This window comes from Sceloporus undulatus, chromosome 6 (genome assembly GCF_019175285.1).
Source record: "Sceloporus undulatus isolate JIND9_A2432 ecotype Alabama chromosome 6, SceUnd_v1.1, whole genome shotgun sequence".
In the NCBI taxonomy this organism is placed as follows: Eukaryota; Metazoa; Chordata; class Lepidosauria; order Squamata; family Phrynosomatidae; genus Sceloporus; species Sceloporus undulatus.
The window spans coordinates 112719571-112739265 of record NC_056527.1 but is presented as its reverse complement, the minus strand read 5'-3'; the positions used below and the strand labels follow the sequence as shown (position 1 = coordinate 112739265).

Here is a 19695-nt window from a genome sequence, read left to right as displayed (position 1 = left end):
CTCACAAAACTACAAACCCCATAATTCCGTAGCATTGAGCCATGAATAGTTAAGGTGGTGTCAAACTGCATGAATTCTACAGTGTAGATGCAGCCTTAGACATCTTTTCTTGGAAGCACAAGGGGATTGTCATAACGATAAAAAGGTGGGGGATAACCCTGTCCACAGTCCTGAGATCATTAAGTAAAACATACCAAAGTAGAATGAACACATGAAAAAGAGGTGGTACCCTGAAAAACTCAGCTGTGTCTCCCCCATATGATTCCAGATTCTAATTCCCATCAGCTCCTGCAACCTACCAATGGTGAAAGATGGTGGGATAGGGAAGTGAATATCAATCTCAGTTTCACTATTGTTGTTGTTGTGTGCCTTCAAGTTGATTGTGACTTAGGGCATCCCTAAGGTGAACATATCACAGGGTTTTCCTGGCAAGATTTGTTCAGAGGAGGTTTGCCATTGCTTCTCTATGCGGCTACGAGAATGGAACTTGTCCAAGGTCATCTAGCAGGTTTCCATGACTCAGTGGAGATTTGACCTCTGGTCTTCCAGAGTCCTAGTCTAAGACTCAAACCACTGATTTTCTCCAAATCCTCTGCTTTTTCTTCTAATCCTTTCTCCACATCAGGTTACAAGATTCTGCATTTTTCCCCCAAATGGAAATTAAAGTTTCTCTAAATGTATTCTTCCTAATGCGTGCTTCTTCCTAATGCGTGTTCTGTTAACACATTTTATCTAATTCACACAATCTTCCTCCACTGACTAAATCTGCGTGGGTTTTTTTCTCCCAGCTGTGCACACTTTTAGCTGTTTGTATTTTAAAGTGTGCACACCATTTCTCTGAAATGCCTCATGCGCTGCATAAACTTAATCTGCCTCAAGACCCTCTGTGGGCCACATGGACAGCCAAAATTACCCCAAAATGCTGAAGAGGCTGCAAGTCTATTTCTGATTTTGGAGGAATTAAAAAATAAGCAAACAAACAAACCTTAAACAGCATAGGAGACCCTGAAATGTATTTAAAAGGTGAACCCCTCCTCCCAGTAATATCCAGGAGAGACAAGACAATATCTCTTTTTCGGCCAGAAATAAGTCAGTCTAAACAAATTGTGTGCCACAGAAATTGCTGGGTGGGGTGTCACATGCAAAATCAGAGCTAAGTTTTGTTTTCCTGTTACAGATGGCTGTTACAAGGCTGAAAATTATGCAGCCTCACAAAGGGTGAAATATTTCCAGCCTTCCAGATTTGCAGAAGTTGAAGCAGAACCAGTCCAAGTGCTGCCTGGCAAGATCTGAAACAGAATTCCCCCATATCCACACCCATACACATTTGAGACAGGAGAACCTGCCCATTACCCACTCTGGCATCTCAAAACTCACTGTTGGCACCATTCTTCCCTATCAAGTGACGGTGGAACCTCTGATCGATGAGCACTTCGGTGTAATCCATGCGACTGAGCTAGAAAAAGAATGTGGAGAGGGGGAGAGAGATAATTAATTGGTCTCATGGTTGTCTGCAGCAGCTCTGTTGCAAGAGAGCTGAATGTGCTGCAGACAGAATCTGCCATGTGGACTCATACAGGGAACAGCATCCTTCTACCATCTGATTGCCCATTTTCCTCAACATACTCTTGAATGCTTTGCCAGAGCAGGATGCTGTCAAAGGATGGGAGAATGATAAATGAGACAGCAACAAATCACTGCTACTGCAGGCACGTTTTATTCCCTCAAGAGACGAAGCTGTGCATTGTTGCTGCTTTCTCTTAGATCTTTTACATAAGGAATCCTAGCAACACAGCTGGTTAAGTCTTCTCAGCCCTGCCTCCCTGGCAGAGGACTAATCTGGAGGTAGTAGCTTCAAAGTGTCATGCAGACAGCAAAGGTCTACTGACCTAGCATTTGTATTTATTCTCTCTCAGTATTAAAATTTTGGGGTGTTTCACTAGAACTGTTTGGAAGGAGGGCGGGGGGATGAATTCACACAATGTAGGGAATTCACCACCACAACACTCACTGGCTTGGGAAGCTTTTAAAAATAAGATTCATTGGAATTACAAGAGAGGCTCACCAAGTCCCGGATGATCTCTTGTATCTGAGCCTGAGCCAACTCCACCTCTTCAGTAGGTCCCTCTAGCGTGATCTTCTCATCACCATCAGTGAATTCAATGTGAACCTAAAACCAAGAAAACAAACATGCAAACAAATATCATATTTGGAATGTCTGGTATAAAAAAAAAACCCCAAGTAAGTAGTAGCCTTCCTTTCAGGCTGAGAATTCACTTACCCAAGGTCAGGCAGTGGGTTTCAGAGGTGGAGCAGGAATTTGCACCCTGGTCTCCTGGAGTCCCAGCCCAACACTGAGACCACTACATCATACCAACACTAAAATTGTCACTCACCCTTGGAAAATAAAAATTACCTCTTGATGATCAGTGAGGCAAGCCTTGCAGAAGTTTCCTTTTCATTGCCTATAATGTGTCACAATTGGCTGAAACTTATATGTTTCGGCAGGCTATCTAATCAAAACTTGTGGACTAGCTAATAGCTTGTGGGCTGGTTTGCAAGGTGGTTCTCCAATCCATTAACAAAAATCAAGGGGCATTCAAACAGAGTCTCCAATAATCTAATCTGCACTGCCAGATGCTACATTTCACTTTCTTTCACACAGCAAGAAGAATGTCTTAGGTGTTAAAACTGACTTTTGGAAAGCACACAGTTTTTACTTAGTTACTTGAAGTGAAGGCATTAGAAACACTTGCCTTAGGAAGCTGTTGGGTGATCCTGCCAATGTTCTGTCCTTTTTTTCCGATTATAAAACGATGTAACCAAGCTGGGGCTGTTACTTCAGCTACCATCACACTCTTCGCCTGGAGTGGGGAGGGAAAGACAAAGTACCTTGACATGGTTAACACTAGTGATGACCTTGAGACTTCAGTTTCGTTATCAATTTCTAGTTTAAGTGAGCATCCTCTTTAGATTCCAATGATAGCTCTTCCATATATTTAAATGTTGTAATGCTTATGTTCTACCTGTAGATGCCACTATAACAACATCTGCTTTAGCACCGATTTCAAACCACAAAATACCTAGGTCCTAGGAGAACAAATATAGACAGTAAACCTGCGAAAATGGATGAACAGATAGAGATTTCAAAAACAGAGCCTTTGTATCATAATCCTGAGATAAGGAAAATGGACCCAGCCTGACAGAACATGACATCTTACTTATAAACAGAAAAGCAGGTGTGGTGTCAGGGAGAAAAAGCCTCATAAACTCAGTTCCAGAGAACAAAGCTATTCATTACTGCTGCTTAAAGTGAATTGTTGTTGTTGTTGTTTGCCTTCCAACCTATGGCAGACCTAAAGCTTGGGGTTTTCTTGGTAAGATTTGTTCAGAGAAAGTTTGCTATTGCTTCTGCCTGAGGTTGAGAGCATGTGACTTGCCCAAGGTCACCCAGTGGGTTTCATGGCTGAGCTGGGAATCGAACCCTGGTCTCCAGAGGCGCAGTCCAACTCTGAAACCACTACACCACGCCTGACTCTCAAAGTGAATTATGCCCCACCTTTACTTGAAGTTTGATGTTTTAAAAATTAATTACATAAACTAATTGAAAGAAAGAAGTTGGAAGCTCCCTTTTTCACCACGGATAAAAACATTTGACCACCAATGATGCTCCAGCCTTAGCCCCAACCAAACACTTGAAGCAGTCAAGCCATTCTCAGGTGATCCACCAGAGAGATCTGGTTCTGGCACATCCAGGTCATCAGATGGCTTGTTCAGCCAATGTTCCTAGCAGCACTAAAACCTTTACCTTGGCATAGACTTGGGTCAGAGCTGGGCCAAGTTTGTCTGGCTCTCCCCGGAGGATGATGGTTTCCGAACTGCTTTCCAGGGGCGGCATCTCCACCGAAACCCCAGTGGCATCCAGAATCTCTTGTAGAGTGTTGCCTTTGGGACCAATGATGTATTTGTGCTGGGACTTCTTCACCTCCACAGAGATTGTGGTTGTCTTGCGCTTCTGAAAGAGAATGAGGCTGCAGAGAATTGTGCAAAGACACCATTGTGTAAATCAGGGTGGGCAAAGTGGGGGGGGTCACATTTGGCTTCCCAGAGCTGCCCTGGGGTCAATTTGTGCCTCAAAATGCCCTGTGGGGCATTTCTGCCACATTTTTAGGCCCCCTAGGGTCATTTTACTTCTAGGAAAGGATTTTTATAAAAACAAGAAGCAACTTATGTTCATTTTCTTTTGTTAAACAAGTCCTTTCCAGGGCCTAAAATTGCCCAGAGAGGCATGAAAACATGATAAAAACGCTCTTCACACTCTTGGGCAAAAATTGATTTTTAAAAAAATTGCAAGGGGAGCAGCCTTCCAAACTGTCCTGGGAGGCCTAATGCAGCCCCTTAGGCTTCCGCAATTGCCCAGCCCTGGTGTAAATACACCCAGTATTTCCTGGAGGTTATCCATCTAACTAGACGAAATTGGAGTTGTGCCTTATATCACCTTCCATACCCTAGTATAGGGATGTGGTGGCTTAGTGGTTAAGACACCAATTCTGACGATCGGAAGATCGGCAGTTCGAGGCCCAAGTGCCAAATGATGGGGTGAGCTCCTGTCACTAGTCCCAGCTTCTTCCAACCTAGCAGTTCGAAAGCATGCAGATACAAGTAGATAAATAGGTACCATTTCAGTGAGAAGGTAATAGCATTTGGTAGTCATGCTGGCCACATGACCACTGGAATCACCTTATGACAATGCTGGCTCTTCAGCCTAGTAACGGAGTAAGCACTGCCCCCTACAGTCAGTTACAACTAGACATTCATACCAAGAGACTACCTTTACCGTTATGGTATACAGTACAAACTAGAGCCAAATCAAATTAAAACCAATGCTAAACTTTTTTTTAAAAAAACAGGTGCCTGGATAATGAGGGGCAGATATTAAAACCACAGCTGGTGTGGGAATGGGGGTATATTTGAACTACAAGTCCCTAAATCCTCCAGCCAACAGAGCAAGAAGCCATATTGACTGTGGTATTGCAGAAATTGTAGTCCAACTGCTCCCTTCTCATTTTAAAACAAACTCTAATCTTTGCTTTTTCACACCAATTTCCCCTATGTAACTTTAGGCAGATTCATTCCAGTCTCAAATGTTTATACACTCACTCAGCTGCGAGCTGGGAAAACTGCATCCTTATGGATTGGAACATCTTCCTTTAAATCACACCCAAGGAGCCAATAAGGAAGGATTTGGTCCTCGCTTGTGAAGTATTAATAAGAGTAGAGGAAAGAATATAATTTCTAAAGGAATGCACTCTCCACATTACTTTATTACATACAAACAAAAGCCTTTACAAACAAGCTTCCTTTATATACCACTTCATACCACCTAAGCAGTGTCTAAGTGATTTACAACTGTAAGCTAATTTGCCCCCAACAATCTGGGTACTCATTTTAGCGACCTCGGAAGGATGCAAGCCTAAGTCAAGCTTGAGCCCTTTTCCTGGTCTTGAACTCACAACCTTGTGGTTTTGAGTGAGTGGCTGCAGTACAGGCATTTAACCACTGCGCCACTGTTAAATCTTCCTAAGAAATCACATACAAGAAATTTATGGTAATGCAGCGCTACTCAAAACAGTGGTTCATGGACCAGTGCCAGTCAGCAAGTCATCATCTGCTGGTCCATGGCAAGTTTCCAGGAAAGACTGTGGCCAGTGGGTAGAAACATGGTGTCAATCCCTGGAACACCAGGAAACAAGTCTGCTGGCCCACCACATCAGTCAGCTAAAGAAGCATAGCTGTGATGCACATCATTTTGTTCTCTGGTATCTGTGCCTAGATCTTCACCCAAACACATGAAATTCTCTCCTGCAAAGCAAGAAAAAGAATTGCTTACCCTCCAGACATTGTTGAACCGTAACACTCAGAAGCCCTAGCCAGCAATCAAAAATGCTGGGGATTACTGTCCAAGATCTACAGATCCATGCATTTCACTCCCTAGTTGGAGGAAAGTTATCCAAAATATGGACAGCTTGGCTCTTTCCAGCCACATGAGGGAACAAAGAGGCAGATAGGACACTAAGTACCTACTCAGTATCACTGAAATGTCTTTATCAGCTCCGAGCCCAAAATGGTTTCTAAGCAGGAACCACAGATTAATGGCAGCATATGTGTTTGTCATACAGAATGTCCAGGCTGAAATGCTGGCATCTCCATTGAATGGATTACCGCTGGAAAGAGATATGAAAGATTTCTGAGGCTAGGCTGGTAGGTACATGTGTCAAGGCTTTCTCTGCAGCAGCACCCCAACTGTGGAACTCTCTCCTGAGAAGTCAGGTTGGCACTATCCCTTCTAATGATGATGAAAACTCTGCTACTTTTGAGTGGCCTTTGGATCTTAAAATTAATGTTGTTTACTTTGTAGCTGTTTTAAAAACTATTTTAGAGATATTTTCAAGAGAAGCCTCCAATGTTTTAACTGGATTGTGTGTGTATGTGCCTTCAAGTCGCCTTATGGCAATCCCATGATCTTCACAGGGTTTTCTTAGGCAAGAAATAGTGAGAAGTGGCTTTCCCAGTTCCTTCCTTTGATATATAGCCTACCAGAATCTAGTATTCACTGGAGGTCTCCGATTCAAGTACTAGCCTAGGCTGACCCTGCTTAGATTCCAAGATCAGATGGAATCTGGCACCTTTAAAGTATTTAGACTGTATTGTCTACTCAAGGATTTTAATAGTGCTTTTACCTATTTGTATATTGACCTGGGGGGCTGAGAGACAATAAATAAATACATGCCTTAAAATAAAAAAGAGGGCAGAGGAGGCAATGCTATCAATTTGGTGGGGGATCTCTTTCAACACCAATGGTCTCAACTTGATATCAGTGTAGAGGCTGCATTCTGGGGTGGGTGGAGGGTGGAACCACAGGCAAAATTACAGGACCAAAGGTATCTGAACCTTTTGGCTTAACTCTTGTAACTAAACCTTACAAGATTCATCTCATTCTTGTATAATGGGAGAAAACAATAAACAAAAACCAAGAAACCAATGAAAAATGGTGTCATGATGAAAGAAGCATTGTCATATGGGAACCTTAAAAATGGCTGGATTTCTGGCAGGACCTGAGGTTTCCCATTACTGCTGTAATTAGTGGTCTGGAGGGCCATCAGTTAAATCCCTTCTGGGATGTAAGCTTCAAGTTGTGCAGGCAATGCCATAGTAAGTGTATGCTACCTTGCATAGTTTTCTTTTATTCCAAGCTGTGGAATGTTTTCACTGCATGGCATGACAAAGGTAACGAGGAAGGTATGCAACTCTACCCATATTTTCTGAGAAGCTGCAGAGCAACCTTCTCCAACCAAGCAGTCTCTCAGACACTCACCTTATCCTCATAGATCTTGCGGATACGCAGGAGGGCTTGCGAGACAGGCTCCTTTTCTCCAGTGATGATGATCTCATCCTTGTTGACACTGGGTGGTGGAATGTTAATCCGTGCCCCTGTCTCCTGCATGATCTCCTGGACAACTTTGTTGAAGGCACCAGCAATGAACGGGTGAAAGGCCTTCTCCAGGTTCAAGCGCTCCACTGCCCGCTTATCCTAGGACACAATGGAAAAACAATTGGCCCGCTTAAAAACACACAACGCTCTATATCTCCCCAAAGGTTCTTTCTCTTCTAGGACAGATATTCAACACCTGAGAATCAAGCCTCGGTTCCTTAGTGTGCTTCATTCAGCTCCTCCTCTAGAAACATAGCTGAGGTTAACTCCTCCTTCCCTGTTCAAACATTCACCTAGGAGATTCCTAGGATAAGCTTTCTTTTGAAGAAAAGAGCTGGAACACAAGATCCCTTGTCACAGAGGTGGGACCAATCCATTAATACAATTAATTCAAAACACAGCAGTCAGATTGATTGCTGGTGTATCTTGGAGTGAGCACATCACACCAATATTAAAATTACTCCATGGTTGCCAGTAAATTCCCAGGCAAGGCACAAAGAGTTATTACCTCTAAAGCCATGGTTTGGGCACATGTTACCTATAGATCGCTTCCTTGTGTATAATCTGCCCTATACACTCAGGTCTTCTGCAAGACATTCACTTCAACTGGCTAGGACTAGACTGGCAACCATCATCCAGAAGACCTCTTCATTGGCTGCCCCTACACTGTGGAATAATCTGCCTAGAGAGATTTGTCAGCTAAACATGTTGTATGGATATGAAACAGTATTAAAGACCTATCTCTTCTGGCAAGTCTATCCAGTTGGATTTTAAACTATGAATTTTTAACTGGTATATTTTTAATTTTATGTTGAATGATTTTAATGTTTTTACATGTTTTAATCTATGTTAACCTATGTTACTCCCCTCAAGGCAGATAAAAAATGTTATTATTATTCCCTACCTCAACCTCGCCCAAATTATTCTTATGTTACTTTTGCAAATTCTGGATTTAACCCATGCCATGAAGCATCCTTCTGGAATAGTGTGTTTTGAACAAAATGAGTATTAATACAGGGCTCCAATGAATACCAGGTGCTGTAGGCTATATTTCAAAGGAAGAAACTGGCAAAACTGCCTTTGATTGTTCCTTGCTTAAGAAAACCCTATGAAAATCATGGGGTTGCCATAAATAAACAGGGTACTTGAAGGCAGACACACACACAGAGAATAAGCAGTACTTTAAGGATGAACTTTATCCAAGTTAATTGGAAGAAGCATTTATTTACGTTTTTCAACTAAGATTTGAGGGTGAGAATCAGAGAGTAAAGGGGAAGAGGGAACTAACTGCCACATTATTGTTGTACGGAATGGAAAAAACCTGATGAGATTAAACAAAAAAATACTTTCTTTTTATTTTACTGTTTTAATTGCTTTTATTTATTCATTGCCTCAGGAGCCCTTGCGGACTGGGAGGCAATATAGAAATACCGCAAACAAACAAATAAGAAAGACTCAGGTAGTTACAAAATGTCTGATGGAGAGAGGACATGGTACTTCCGACTGCATAATTAGAATTTTTTTTTATTCTCAGTTTTATTGAGACATTAAAGGACATTACAGACTAAATATATACATTTCTGTAAGAAAGCAATATAAAGTTTCTTTAAAAAAAAAAGACAATACATGAGCAACAATAGACAATGATCATCATCATCAGCAACACCAATTTCTTTCCTACTTCAAACCTCTAACCTCTGACAAGCTAACAACGCTACACTAAAAGCTTGACTTCCTTGACTTGTCCCTCTTAATCAAATATGTTCTATCCATATACACGCACTTTCTAATTTTATATATTAAAAAAAATACTCTAAAAAGAAAAAACCTCTCAGAAAAAAATCAAAACATGGATAGCATGCCTTCCCCCATTAGTTATTATCTCAAATTTAAACTTTGGGGTGATTCAGGGGACAACTTCCCCTCTCTCCTCCTGAAATGAGAGCAACCAGAAACTATACATCTCAGCCTACCACTAATCCCCAAAAATGTTGAAAATCAAGACCAAATATCACTGGTTAAAAGGTGAATAGGGGGCTCTGGGGCAAAAAAAAAAAGTACATAAGTACAGTGCACCTTGTTTTATAAGAAAACAATGCTCCTGGGAGTGTGGTTCTCCATTTTTTTTATTTTTTAAATGTAGCACCAGTGCAGAAGGCCTTTGAAGGTCACAAAAACATGAAGGGCTAGCATGTACCCTGCCCATGTTGCTTACCTCACTATATGTCTATTCTGCACTCTGTTAAAAACTCCAGATGTCTAGAGAAGACAAATTCTGTTTCCTCAGTTACTCATGTTGCCTTTTACTTACTAGATCATTGAATGAAGCACTAATTGATTTAAAAATCCCGTGGAGAAGTTGTAAATCCAACTACTGAATAGACTAGAAACCTCTGGTGCAGCTTGTCATGCTGGCCTTCCTCCACTGGAGGGAAGGGAGTAAGACCAGCAAATCTCAGCCACTCACCTGCTCAGCTGAGATCAGCAAAATCTCATGCCGTGCTTTCTCAATGCCTTCCTTGGTGCCAGTGATCTTAATCTGGTTGCTGGGGTCCTCAGGCCGTGGGATGTTGATCTTGGTGGCTGTCTTCAGCTCAAGCTCCTGCAGTTTTTCACCATTTTTGCCAATTACAAAGCGATGGTGTTCCTTGGGGATTGTGACAGTAGCTGAAGCCTGAAGAAGTGGGCAAAGATTGTAATGAAACTGAGCTATTAAAATGCAGTCCAGGCCCTACTTCAGTGCTTGACTGAGCAGCGTAACAACTTAGAATACAGTATCTTATAAAAGAGAAAATATTCTAAAATTTGAGGCAAATCCCCTCAAAACACCTCCTTCCAATATCTTTAGCCCTCCCAAATTATAATGAAGTAAACAAGTAAATGTTATCACTAACAGAAAGAATATAATGCTCTACCAGTAAATGGCTGATATCTGCATAGGGAGATAAAGTTCCACACAGGTGGGATTTCACTCTCTCTCGCCTTCCTCATGCTGGGGCCACTGTGACAAGGTCATGTAGTAGCCAAAGGTGGCCGAGAAGCACCCGTATAGCCTGATATACTAAAAAAGGAATTCCTGGGAATCCTTTACAGGTCCCAGAGGATGACATCATCATTGTGCATTGAAATATAGGAATGAATACCAGATGCTGAAGGCTACATTTTAGAGGAAGGAGTTGGCAAGGGCATTACAAGGCGGCTGCAGTCCACAGCAAATGATACCCCAGGGGAGTGTACACCCAGTGGGACGTGCGGTTGCTGGATGAGCAAGAATGAGTGTCGCCTCCTGTTCTCGCTTACCCAGCTGCTGCACCAGACCTGGAATGGGCTGCCAGGAGGCCACAGTACTGCTCCCATTCAGCAGCCACTGGCCCTGGTGGCGCAGTGGTTAAATGCCTGTACTGCAGCCATTCACTCAAAACCACAAGGTTGCGAGTTCAAGACCAGCAAAAGGGTCCAAGCTCAACTCAGGCTTGCATCCTTCCGAGGTTGCTAAAATGAGTACCCAGACTGTTGGGGGCAAATTAGCTTACTTGCTAATTAGCTTACTTGCTGTTCACCGCTATGATCTTTGGAATAGCGGTATATATAAATAAAACAAATTCTGGGTCTGGCCATGCAGTAGTCCACCACCAGCCCCTCCCCAGCAGCATTATCCAGGCACTCCCAGCAGGTGACACTAACCCTAGTGATACCACTGGGCAAAAGCATTCTTTGCCTAAAAAGACTCTATGGAATACATGGGATTGCCACTAAGTTGACAAGGGACTTGAAGATACACAGAGGAATATAGCTGGACACTCCTTGATTGCGCTCTGCTCTCCCCCAACCATTACATGCCCGTGCTAGAAGGGCACAAGAGGAAGGTGAGGCTGGACAGGGTAGGGGTCATTGTGTGGGGGAGGCAGTGAATGCTTCCGTTGGCAACAACCATAAACAACACATGCCAGCACAAACAGGATGCCAACCATTTTGTTTTTTGAAAGTAGAACTACCATTATGTCTTCCATAGATCAAAATAGATAAGAGTCTTAATTGCAGGTAGAATTCAGAGATATGGCTGTGTTAGTCAGAATATCAGTACACAAAGGGATCTTGTAGCACCTTTGGATTAAATGAATGAAAGATGTGGTACATATGCTTTCATAGATTTGCATCTGAGGAAGTAAACCAAGTCTACGAAAGCTTATGCTAAAACTTCTTTTGAATAATTAGTCTCAAAGGTGCTACAAGATCCCTTTGCATGCTGCTAACTACAGCCTGTCGCTTCCAAGTTTTGTTATGAAGATTAGGTGGGCAACAACCAAACATTTCTTTCCTCACCTTCTGCTTACTCTTACCATTGGGAGACTATATTTTTTGGAAAGTGATTGCTTGTCCTGTTCACTGATAAAATAAAATATCTGAACAGATTATATTAAAATGCATAGGTAATATAAGAAGTACTTTTCAAAAAAAATTAAAAATTAAAAAAATATTCAAACTACCAACATGAAAACAAAAGAATCAATACCAACTGGTGAGGAATAGCATATACAAATATGTTTTCCACAGATGTTTAAAGCTTAACATGAACTCTGTTTCTAAAACCACACAGGGAAGAATACTTCAATGTATGGGTGCCACCATTGAGAAGGCCCATCTTTATAATATTTATTTATTTCTAAGATTTATACCCCATCTTTTTCCCACAGTGGGATTCACGGTTATCCCAGTGACATTTTGTCTGCCGAACAGCCAATAAGGCGTCCATTGAAGATCTCAGGGGACAACTAGGCAGATGCAGAGAAAAGTAGATACTCTAGCCCCAAAGCATTAGGGCAAGGAGGGAGAAAGTCTCTCTGTGTCTCCAACTGATGCAGTAACTAAGGATGGCGTCTCTCCTCTGAATGCCTGCCTGGAGTCGGTAATGGGCTGGATGAGGGAAAACAAACTCAGTCTGAATCCAGAGAAAATGGAAGTACTGGTGATAGGTTCCCCAGGCCCGGGGAAGGAAATTTATCCACCTGTCCTGAATGGGGTCACACTTCCTCTGAAGGACGAAGTTCGCAGTTTAGGAGTACTTCTGGACTTGTCCCTGCAGTTAACATCTCAGATAGTGCGGTCAGAAGTGCTTGCTATCAAGCCAATGCGACCCTACCTGGGCCAAAGGGACCTTGAAACTGTGGTACATGCTCTGGTAACATCTCGCTTAGATTTCTGTAATGCGCTCTACATGGGGCTACCCTTGTACCAAGCTCAGATGCTACAATTAGTACAAAATATGGCAGCCAGAGTGGTCACGGGGGCATCTAGGTTAGACCATATAACACCTATTTTGAAAAATCTTCACTGGCTGCCCATTCGCTTCCGAGCGCAATACAAGGTGTTGGTTATTACCTATAAAGCCCTATATGGCTTGGGCCCGAGTTACTTGAGGGTCTGCATCCCCCCATATAATCCGCCCCACACACTCAGAACATCCGGGAAGAATCTGTTGGAAGTCCCTTCATTCAAATATGTCTCCACTTCTTTTTAGTGGTGGCCCTGCGGATGTGGAATAATCTTCCCGAGGAGCTCCGCCTGACGACCCCCCTAGAAGCATTTAAAAAGAGATTGAAAACCCTTCTCTTTTGTCAAGCCTTCCCCCCTGAAGAATGAAGCTGTATATTCTGTTGCCATCGATTCTCTGCTTTACCCTTTGAATGACTGTGTTGGAGTTTTTAGTGTTATATATTGTATACTGTATTTGTAATATGGATTTTTATGAGATGTGTTGTACTTGGTTTTATCGACTGTAAACCACTTTGATCTTTGGAAAAGCAGTATACAAATAAAATTTATTATTATTATTATTATTATTATTATTAAAAGGTGACAGAAATTCTCAGGCATTGCATTTTAGTGGTAGGTAGGGCCAAAGCCGAAAAAAATGGGACCAAAACTATTTGCATATTTTGGTTAAAACTTTTACTGCCAGTAAGTGAACTGTACAAGACAAAATGGGGGGAAACGTGGAATTAAGACTTTAAGTAAAATTCTCATTTATTGGGAAGGCAAGTAGATGACTGAAGTTATGGTGTCATAGGACAGAAGACCTTCACACACACCTGGGTCTGAAGCCGAGCGACAATTTCCTTCCGAGCTTTCATGACGGAGTCCAGTTTGCCTGTAACCATGATGGACAGGCCCTGGTCTTTGGCCAAGGAGAGCTCAATGTGAGCCCCAGTCTTCTGCATGATATCCACACAAACTTTGGCCTCATCACCTTCTCCAAACTGGCTGTTGTCCTTGTAGCGTCGCTCTTCCAGGGGGACGTGAAACACCTGCCAAGAAGAACCCATAGACCATGACTACAAAATGACTACTCTGAATGTAAGAATAGCCCTGTTCAGTGAGACCAAGAGGCATTTTAGGCCAGAGGCTCATGAAATTTCTTCTAGAAGCCCCCTCACATGGAAAGAAAACAATAGCTTGTCCCCATTTGTCACTGGTATCTGATATTCAGAGGTATACTGCCTTTGAATATGGAGGCCTCATTTAGATATTATGCCCAGCAGTCACAGAGAGACCTATCCAGTTTGAATTTGTCTAATTCTCTATTAAAGCCACATTTTTTTCACAAAAAAAGATTCCATGCATCAATGTAATGTTGCATGCAATTCCCCCCACCTGTTGCAAATCTAAAAACATGAATTCTAAAGGACTGAAAGTTCATATCTACTCTTCCTCGCTCCATTTTCATAAGTCTCTCTTCCAGGGGGTATCCCACAAAAGCCATTTTTCTTTTACTAGGAAATGCCCAAAATTATAGCACTTTCCCTATTATTACTTACCTGCTACCTTTATATCCTACCTTTTCTCCAATGAATTCAAGAGGGTGTATATGGTTCTCTTCCTCTGCATTTTAACCTCACAACAACTCTGTGAAGTAGGTCAGTGGCTGCTCCAAGATCACCCAATGTGTTTCATGGCTCAGTGAGGACTAGACCAAACTCTCTCAGGTCTCTAAGGCTGCATCTGGACTGCAAAATTAATGCAGTTTGACACTGCTTTAACTACCATGACTCAATGCTATGGAATTCTGGGATCTCTCGCTTTGCAAGCTAGTTAGCCTTCTCTGTCGGACAGCTCTGATGCCACAACAAACTACAAATCTAAAGATCCCATAGTTTGGATCCATGACAGTTAGTGTCAAACAGCATTAATTCTGTAATGTGGCAGCAACCTCAAAATTAGAATCCAGTATTGCTAGGATGGGCAACTTCTTTCAGATGTTGTTGGACTGCAACTTCTGTCAGCCACAGCCGGCACAGTCCAACAACATTTGGACAACCATAGTTATCCACTCTGCTCCACAGGGAAGCTTTCTGACCCCCTTGAGGCATGCTGGGAAATCCTGCTGAAGCAAGAGCCTCTATGGTCCAACTCTTCACACTCACCTGGGTGATGACAGAGGATTTGATAGGCCGGATTTTGTTCCATACTCCTGTAAGCTCACTGGACTTTTCCCCAGGTGTCCCTTTTTCCGGGAGTGGAGGGAAAGCTTCCAAGTAAGTAGGGATGTAGGCCTCATCCTCTGGGACACCACCTGTCCATCAGAAAGAGAAAGAGCTTACACAACAACGGAAAAATCTCTGCTAAAGAGAGAAAGCAACAAGAGCAAACCAGGGTATGGAGGGAAATAAAGCTCTTTAGCTTCAAAATAAATGGATGCCAGCATAGTGTGGCCGGAGTGGAGGAAAACAGTTGCAGCAGGGTGACCAGGGCCAGGAGAAGCTCCAGGGTGGAAAGAATTTGTTATTTGTTATCAACTGCCCTTGAGTCAGCCCCGATTCATGGCAACCCTGTAGATGAGACATTTCCGAGACCCTCATCCTCCACTGCTCTGTATAGGTCTTGCAAATTCAGGCCTGTAACCTTCCTGATTGAGTCTATCCATCTGGTGTATGGTCTTTCTCTCTTTCAACAACCTTCTACTTTTCCTAGCATTATTGTCTTTTCTAAGATGTCATGCCTTCTCATGAGGTGGCCAAAGTAAGACAGCTTCAATTTGATCATCTTGGCTTCCAGAGAGCTTTCAGGCTTGATCTGTTCAAGGGCCCATTTGTCTTTTTAGCTGGCCGCAATATCCTAAGTAATCTCCTCCAGCACCATGTATCAAATGAGCTGATTTTTTTCTTATCTGTCCAGCTGTCCCATCCATACATGGTGATGGGGAATAAGAATGGCTTGGACTATTCTAACTTTAGTGCTCAGTTGTATAGTTTTACACTTTAGAATCTTATCTAGTTCTTTCATAGCTGCCTTTCCCATTTTTAGTCTTCTGATTTCTTGGCTGCAGTTTCCATTCTGATCAATGTTTGATCCAAGGAACGGGAACTCTTTCCCTATTTCGATTTCCTCATTGTCTAGGTTGAATTTATGTATATCCTTTGTGGTCATTATCTTTGTTTTCTTTATGTTCAGATACTCAATGTTATTTTGTGCCTCTATAACTTACTAAACTTTTTTCAGTTTTCTTTACGTTTTCTAGTGTATGCATAATCTATAGCTTTCTGCAGTAGGCCAGAAAACTCCCCAAAATTCTCATTTAATTATTGATGGCAAAGCTGTGAACAATCAAATCTGGGTAAGTTAAACCTGCGGAAGTAAAGATTTGACTGTAGATGCTCCCATCTCACCCTGTTACAAAGATTTTTGGCTATCTTACCTCGTGTTTCCTCATCCCTCAAGCCGCTGCGGTGTTCAGCAAAGCTCTCAGGTGTTAACACTGCTACCGAGCTCATAGTTTCAAACCCAGATTTGCGCGTTTCCGGTATTCCACTAGTTTGGGGGAAAAGAACAGAAAAAACCCACAAAGAGTTGACTAAACCACTTTGTAACCATACTTGACAGGATATCATCAGTCCAAAACATTTGTGTTTCAGCCATTCTGGTACCTGGATATGTAGAACTGCCTTCTACCAGGTATGCTTTTCCAGATACTGTCTTTATCCTTTGAAGTTGCCTTCTGTATCAGAGCTTGGAGACTACTAATACTTCTATTACTAACAACAACAACGTCTCCAAGCTCTGCTGGTACTCCTCCTCATTTCCACTGAGATATAGCAGAAATGGGGAAGTGTGGCCTATGGGCCTCATTCAGTCCCAGTTTGAGTACACTTCCTTTTTGCAAAAAGTATGCAAAGAGATCTTGTAGCACCTTTAAGATTAATTGTATGAAAGAAGTTGTAGCATAAGGTTTCATAGACATGTTCTACTTGACTTTCCTTCCTGGTCATCAGTTCACTCCATGCATATAAGTCTATGGAAGCTTATGCCACAACTTCTTTTGCATAGTTAGTCTCCAAGGTGCTACAAGATCCTTTTGCATGCTGATCAGACTAACATGACTATGTCTCTCACTTTTACAAAAAGGTTCACTTCCTGGTTCTGGTTCAATTTCTGAATAGAGCTTGCCAGCAAGGCCACCAAAATGTGTCAAAATGTGTGGTGGAGATATGTAGTCTTCAAGGTCTTTGGGTGGACCAATCTGACCCCAGCAGTTGTCCACCCCTAAAACACATGAATTTGCAAAAAGAATGGGCATGTTTTATTCCTACTGCACCTCTTAGGCAAGACAAGAGGAAAAGACTCAGAAATCCAGTTGCCTAGGAGCATGTTATTGCTTATCTTCATCTTTTACTTCCTAGAATCATAGAGCTGGAAGAGACCGCAAGGGCCATCCAGTCCAACCCCCTGCCATGCAGGAAATCCAGATCAAAGCATCCCCGACAGATGGCCATCCAGCCTCCGTTTGAAGACCTCCAAGGAGGGAGACTCCACTACACTCCGAGGAAGTGTGTTCCACTGTCGAACAGCCCTGACTGTCAGGAAGTTCCTCCTAATGTTGAGGTGGAATCTCTTTTCCTGCAGCTTGCATCCATTGCTCTGGGTCCTAGTCTCTGGAGCAGCAGAAAACAAGCTGGCTCCCTCCTCAATATGACATCCCTTCAAATATTTAAACAGGGCTATCATCTCACCTCTCAACCTTCTTTTCTCCAGGCTAAACATACCCAGCTCCCTAAGGCGTTCCTCATAGGGCTTGGTTTCCAGACTCTTCACCATTTTAGTCGCCCTCCTCTGGACCTAGAAGGTGAGACCCTCACTGTTCTAAAGGACTGATGTAGATGTGCTGGAATTTGAAAAACTTTTTCTGGGCCTGCTGAATGCCTAGTTTCACCTCTATCAGCACTAAAGAAAAACATACAACTACAGTAGGTCCTTGGAAAACACTGGGGTTTGGTTACTGAACCCCATGTGAATACCAAAATCTATGGATGCTCAGGTCCCATTATGTATAATTTATTTATTTGTATTTACTTCATTTATATGCCACATTTCTCCCAAGATGGGATCCAAGGCAGCTATACAATGGTTACACAGTGGCTTTACAATTTGCTTTTGGATCCCCCCCCCCCCCCCCACCTTTCTTTTAAAAAAACATTTTCAAGGTGTGGATGGTTGAATCCATGGATGCAGAATCCATGGATATGGAGGTCTAACTGCATGTTGTTTACCCCAACGTTGCTGTCTACCAAGTTTCAATACAGTGGGCCCTTAGTATCCACTGAGGTTTGGTTCCAGGACTCCCCATGAATACCAAAATCTGTGGATGTTCAAGTCCCATTAAATACTATATAGTGGATAGTAAAATGGTGTCCCTTATATAAGATGGCAAAAAGATTTTTTTGTATATTTGGGGGGTATTTTCAAACCATGGATGCTTGAATCAGTGGACAAAGAATCTGTGGACACGGAGGGCCAACTGTACCTAGTGGCTCACCCTGAGAATTTAGTGGCCCAAAGAGTATATCTATTTCTTTGTTTTTGTTTGTCTATCAAACAAAACCTGAAACCCGAAACTCCACAGCAACTCATACTTCCTTTGTTAACAAAGAGAGAGAATAAAGCTTACCTGCAAAATGGTCAAAAGCCAGAAGGGTCCGTCCTGAACGAGGCTACCTGTGGCGCTTCAGCGTGACGGCGGCTTTGGTCCTGGAAAAAGAATTGAGAGCTCTCAAGCCCCACTATAGCTCAGGCAAGGTAGCTTATAGAAGCCTAAATCTTTTTGCCATCAAATGCCTCTTCATGCTCCCTAGTAAGTGTCAAGGGCGATTTCATTGTGTTTTTGGCCCTCTTTGGGACAAAAAGAAAGGCCTTTTTTAAACAGAAAGTGACTCAGAATTCAACTTCTGGGTCACGTCTTATTGAAAGGAAGGCAACTGATGGCTCTGAAGTATCTGGGGATACCTCAAAATGCAGCAGAAGTGCCCCTGGATGTCCTTGGGAAAGTTGGAGACAATATATATATATTTTAAAAAATTCAGGCTGGGGGCCTCAAAATTGCACCGGGAGGGTCTGTGTTTACTCCACCCGTTCTGCACAGGCAAATACTAAACTTGCTTTTGCCCCACATCCCTAAATTTATGACTGCCTCTCACTACTGTAATGAGAAATGTTTCTACCAACCCGTATAACAGGACCAAGAGAAGTAAAATATCTTTATTTTAACAAGGCAAAGTATGCAGAACTCCCTTCCCAACTCTTACTATGTTATCCATGTTATAACTGTTTGAATAGAACATCACATGATGCTGGTACAAGATTTTACAGATATTTAAATAGTCGTTTATGTGGCCATGTGTGGTGAAATATTATTTCCTCCAAGCAACCAGAATTTCCTTTTTGGTTTTATGGATGAATGCTTTTTTTGTTTGTGCGTTAAAGGCCACAAACAGCTATTCAAATGTAATCAGACAAGCTTTCTTAGCAAGGCTTCAGGACGGTGATGCCTACTTCTTTCTGTGGATGAAATTCCATTAAGTAATGCTACCAAAAGATTATATTCACTTTCTGTGTATTTCTAGCCTCTTGCAGACATTTAGCAGTGAGCCAAAAGCAAGCTAAGGAGAACATATCTATGCTTCTGGTCCTCATACTCAGAAATTAATAAAGCTACCAGGTCATCCAAAATCAGGCTTTCTAGATGTTCTGCTGTGTTTTTGGAGAGATTCAAGACCAGCAAAGGGCCCAAGCTGGACTCAAGCTTGCATCCTTCCGAGGAGGGAGCTAAAATGAGTACCCAGACTGTTGGGGGCAAATTAGCTTACTTGCTAATTAGCTTACTTGCTGTTCACCGCTATGATCTTTGGAATAGCGGTATATAAATAAAACTTATT

General features: G+C 42.3%; 1 protein-coding gene across 4 annotated transcripts in view; it reads right to left on the bottom strand.

Annotated features, from left to right (window-relative positions):
• Positions 1 to 19695, bottom strand: part of LOC121933379 (vigilin-like) — a 67651-nt gene that overhangs the window by 20213 nt on the left and 27743 nt on the right. For all 4 annotated transcript variants that reach the window (XM_042473017.1, XM_042473021.1, XM_042473018.1 and 1 more), the window contains 10 exons: positions 18432 to 18511; positions 16185 to 16297; positions 14914 to 15062; positions 13582 to 13797; positions 9960 to 10166; positions 7376 to 7591; positions 3809 to 4015; positions 2757 to 2864; positions 2066 to 2170; positions 1378 to 1456 (listed from right to left, as the gene is read on the bottom strand). In XM_042473017.1, the coding sequence (XP_042328951.1) occupies positions 1378 to 1456; positions 2066 to 2170; positions 2757 to 2864; positions 3809 to 4015; positions 7376 to 7591; positions 9960 to 10166; positions 13582 to 13797; positions 14914 to 15062; positions 16185 to 16260 (1363 nt within the window). In that variant the 5' untranslated portion in view covers positions 16261 to 16297; positions 18432 to 18511. The remainder of the gene's footprint in view (positions 1 to 1377; positions 1457 to 2065; positions 2171 to 2756; positions 2865 to 3808; positions 4016 to 7375; positions 7592 to 9959; positions 10167 to 13581; positions 13798 to 14913; positions 15063 to 16184; positions 16298 to 18431; positions 18512 to 19695) is intronic.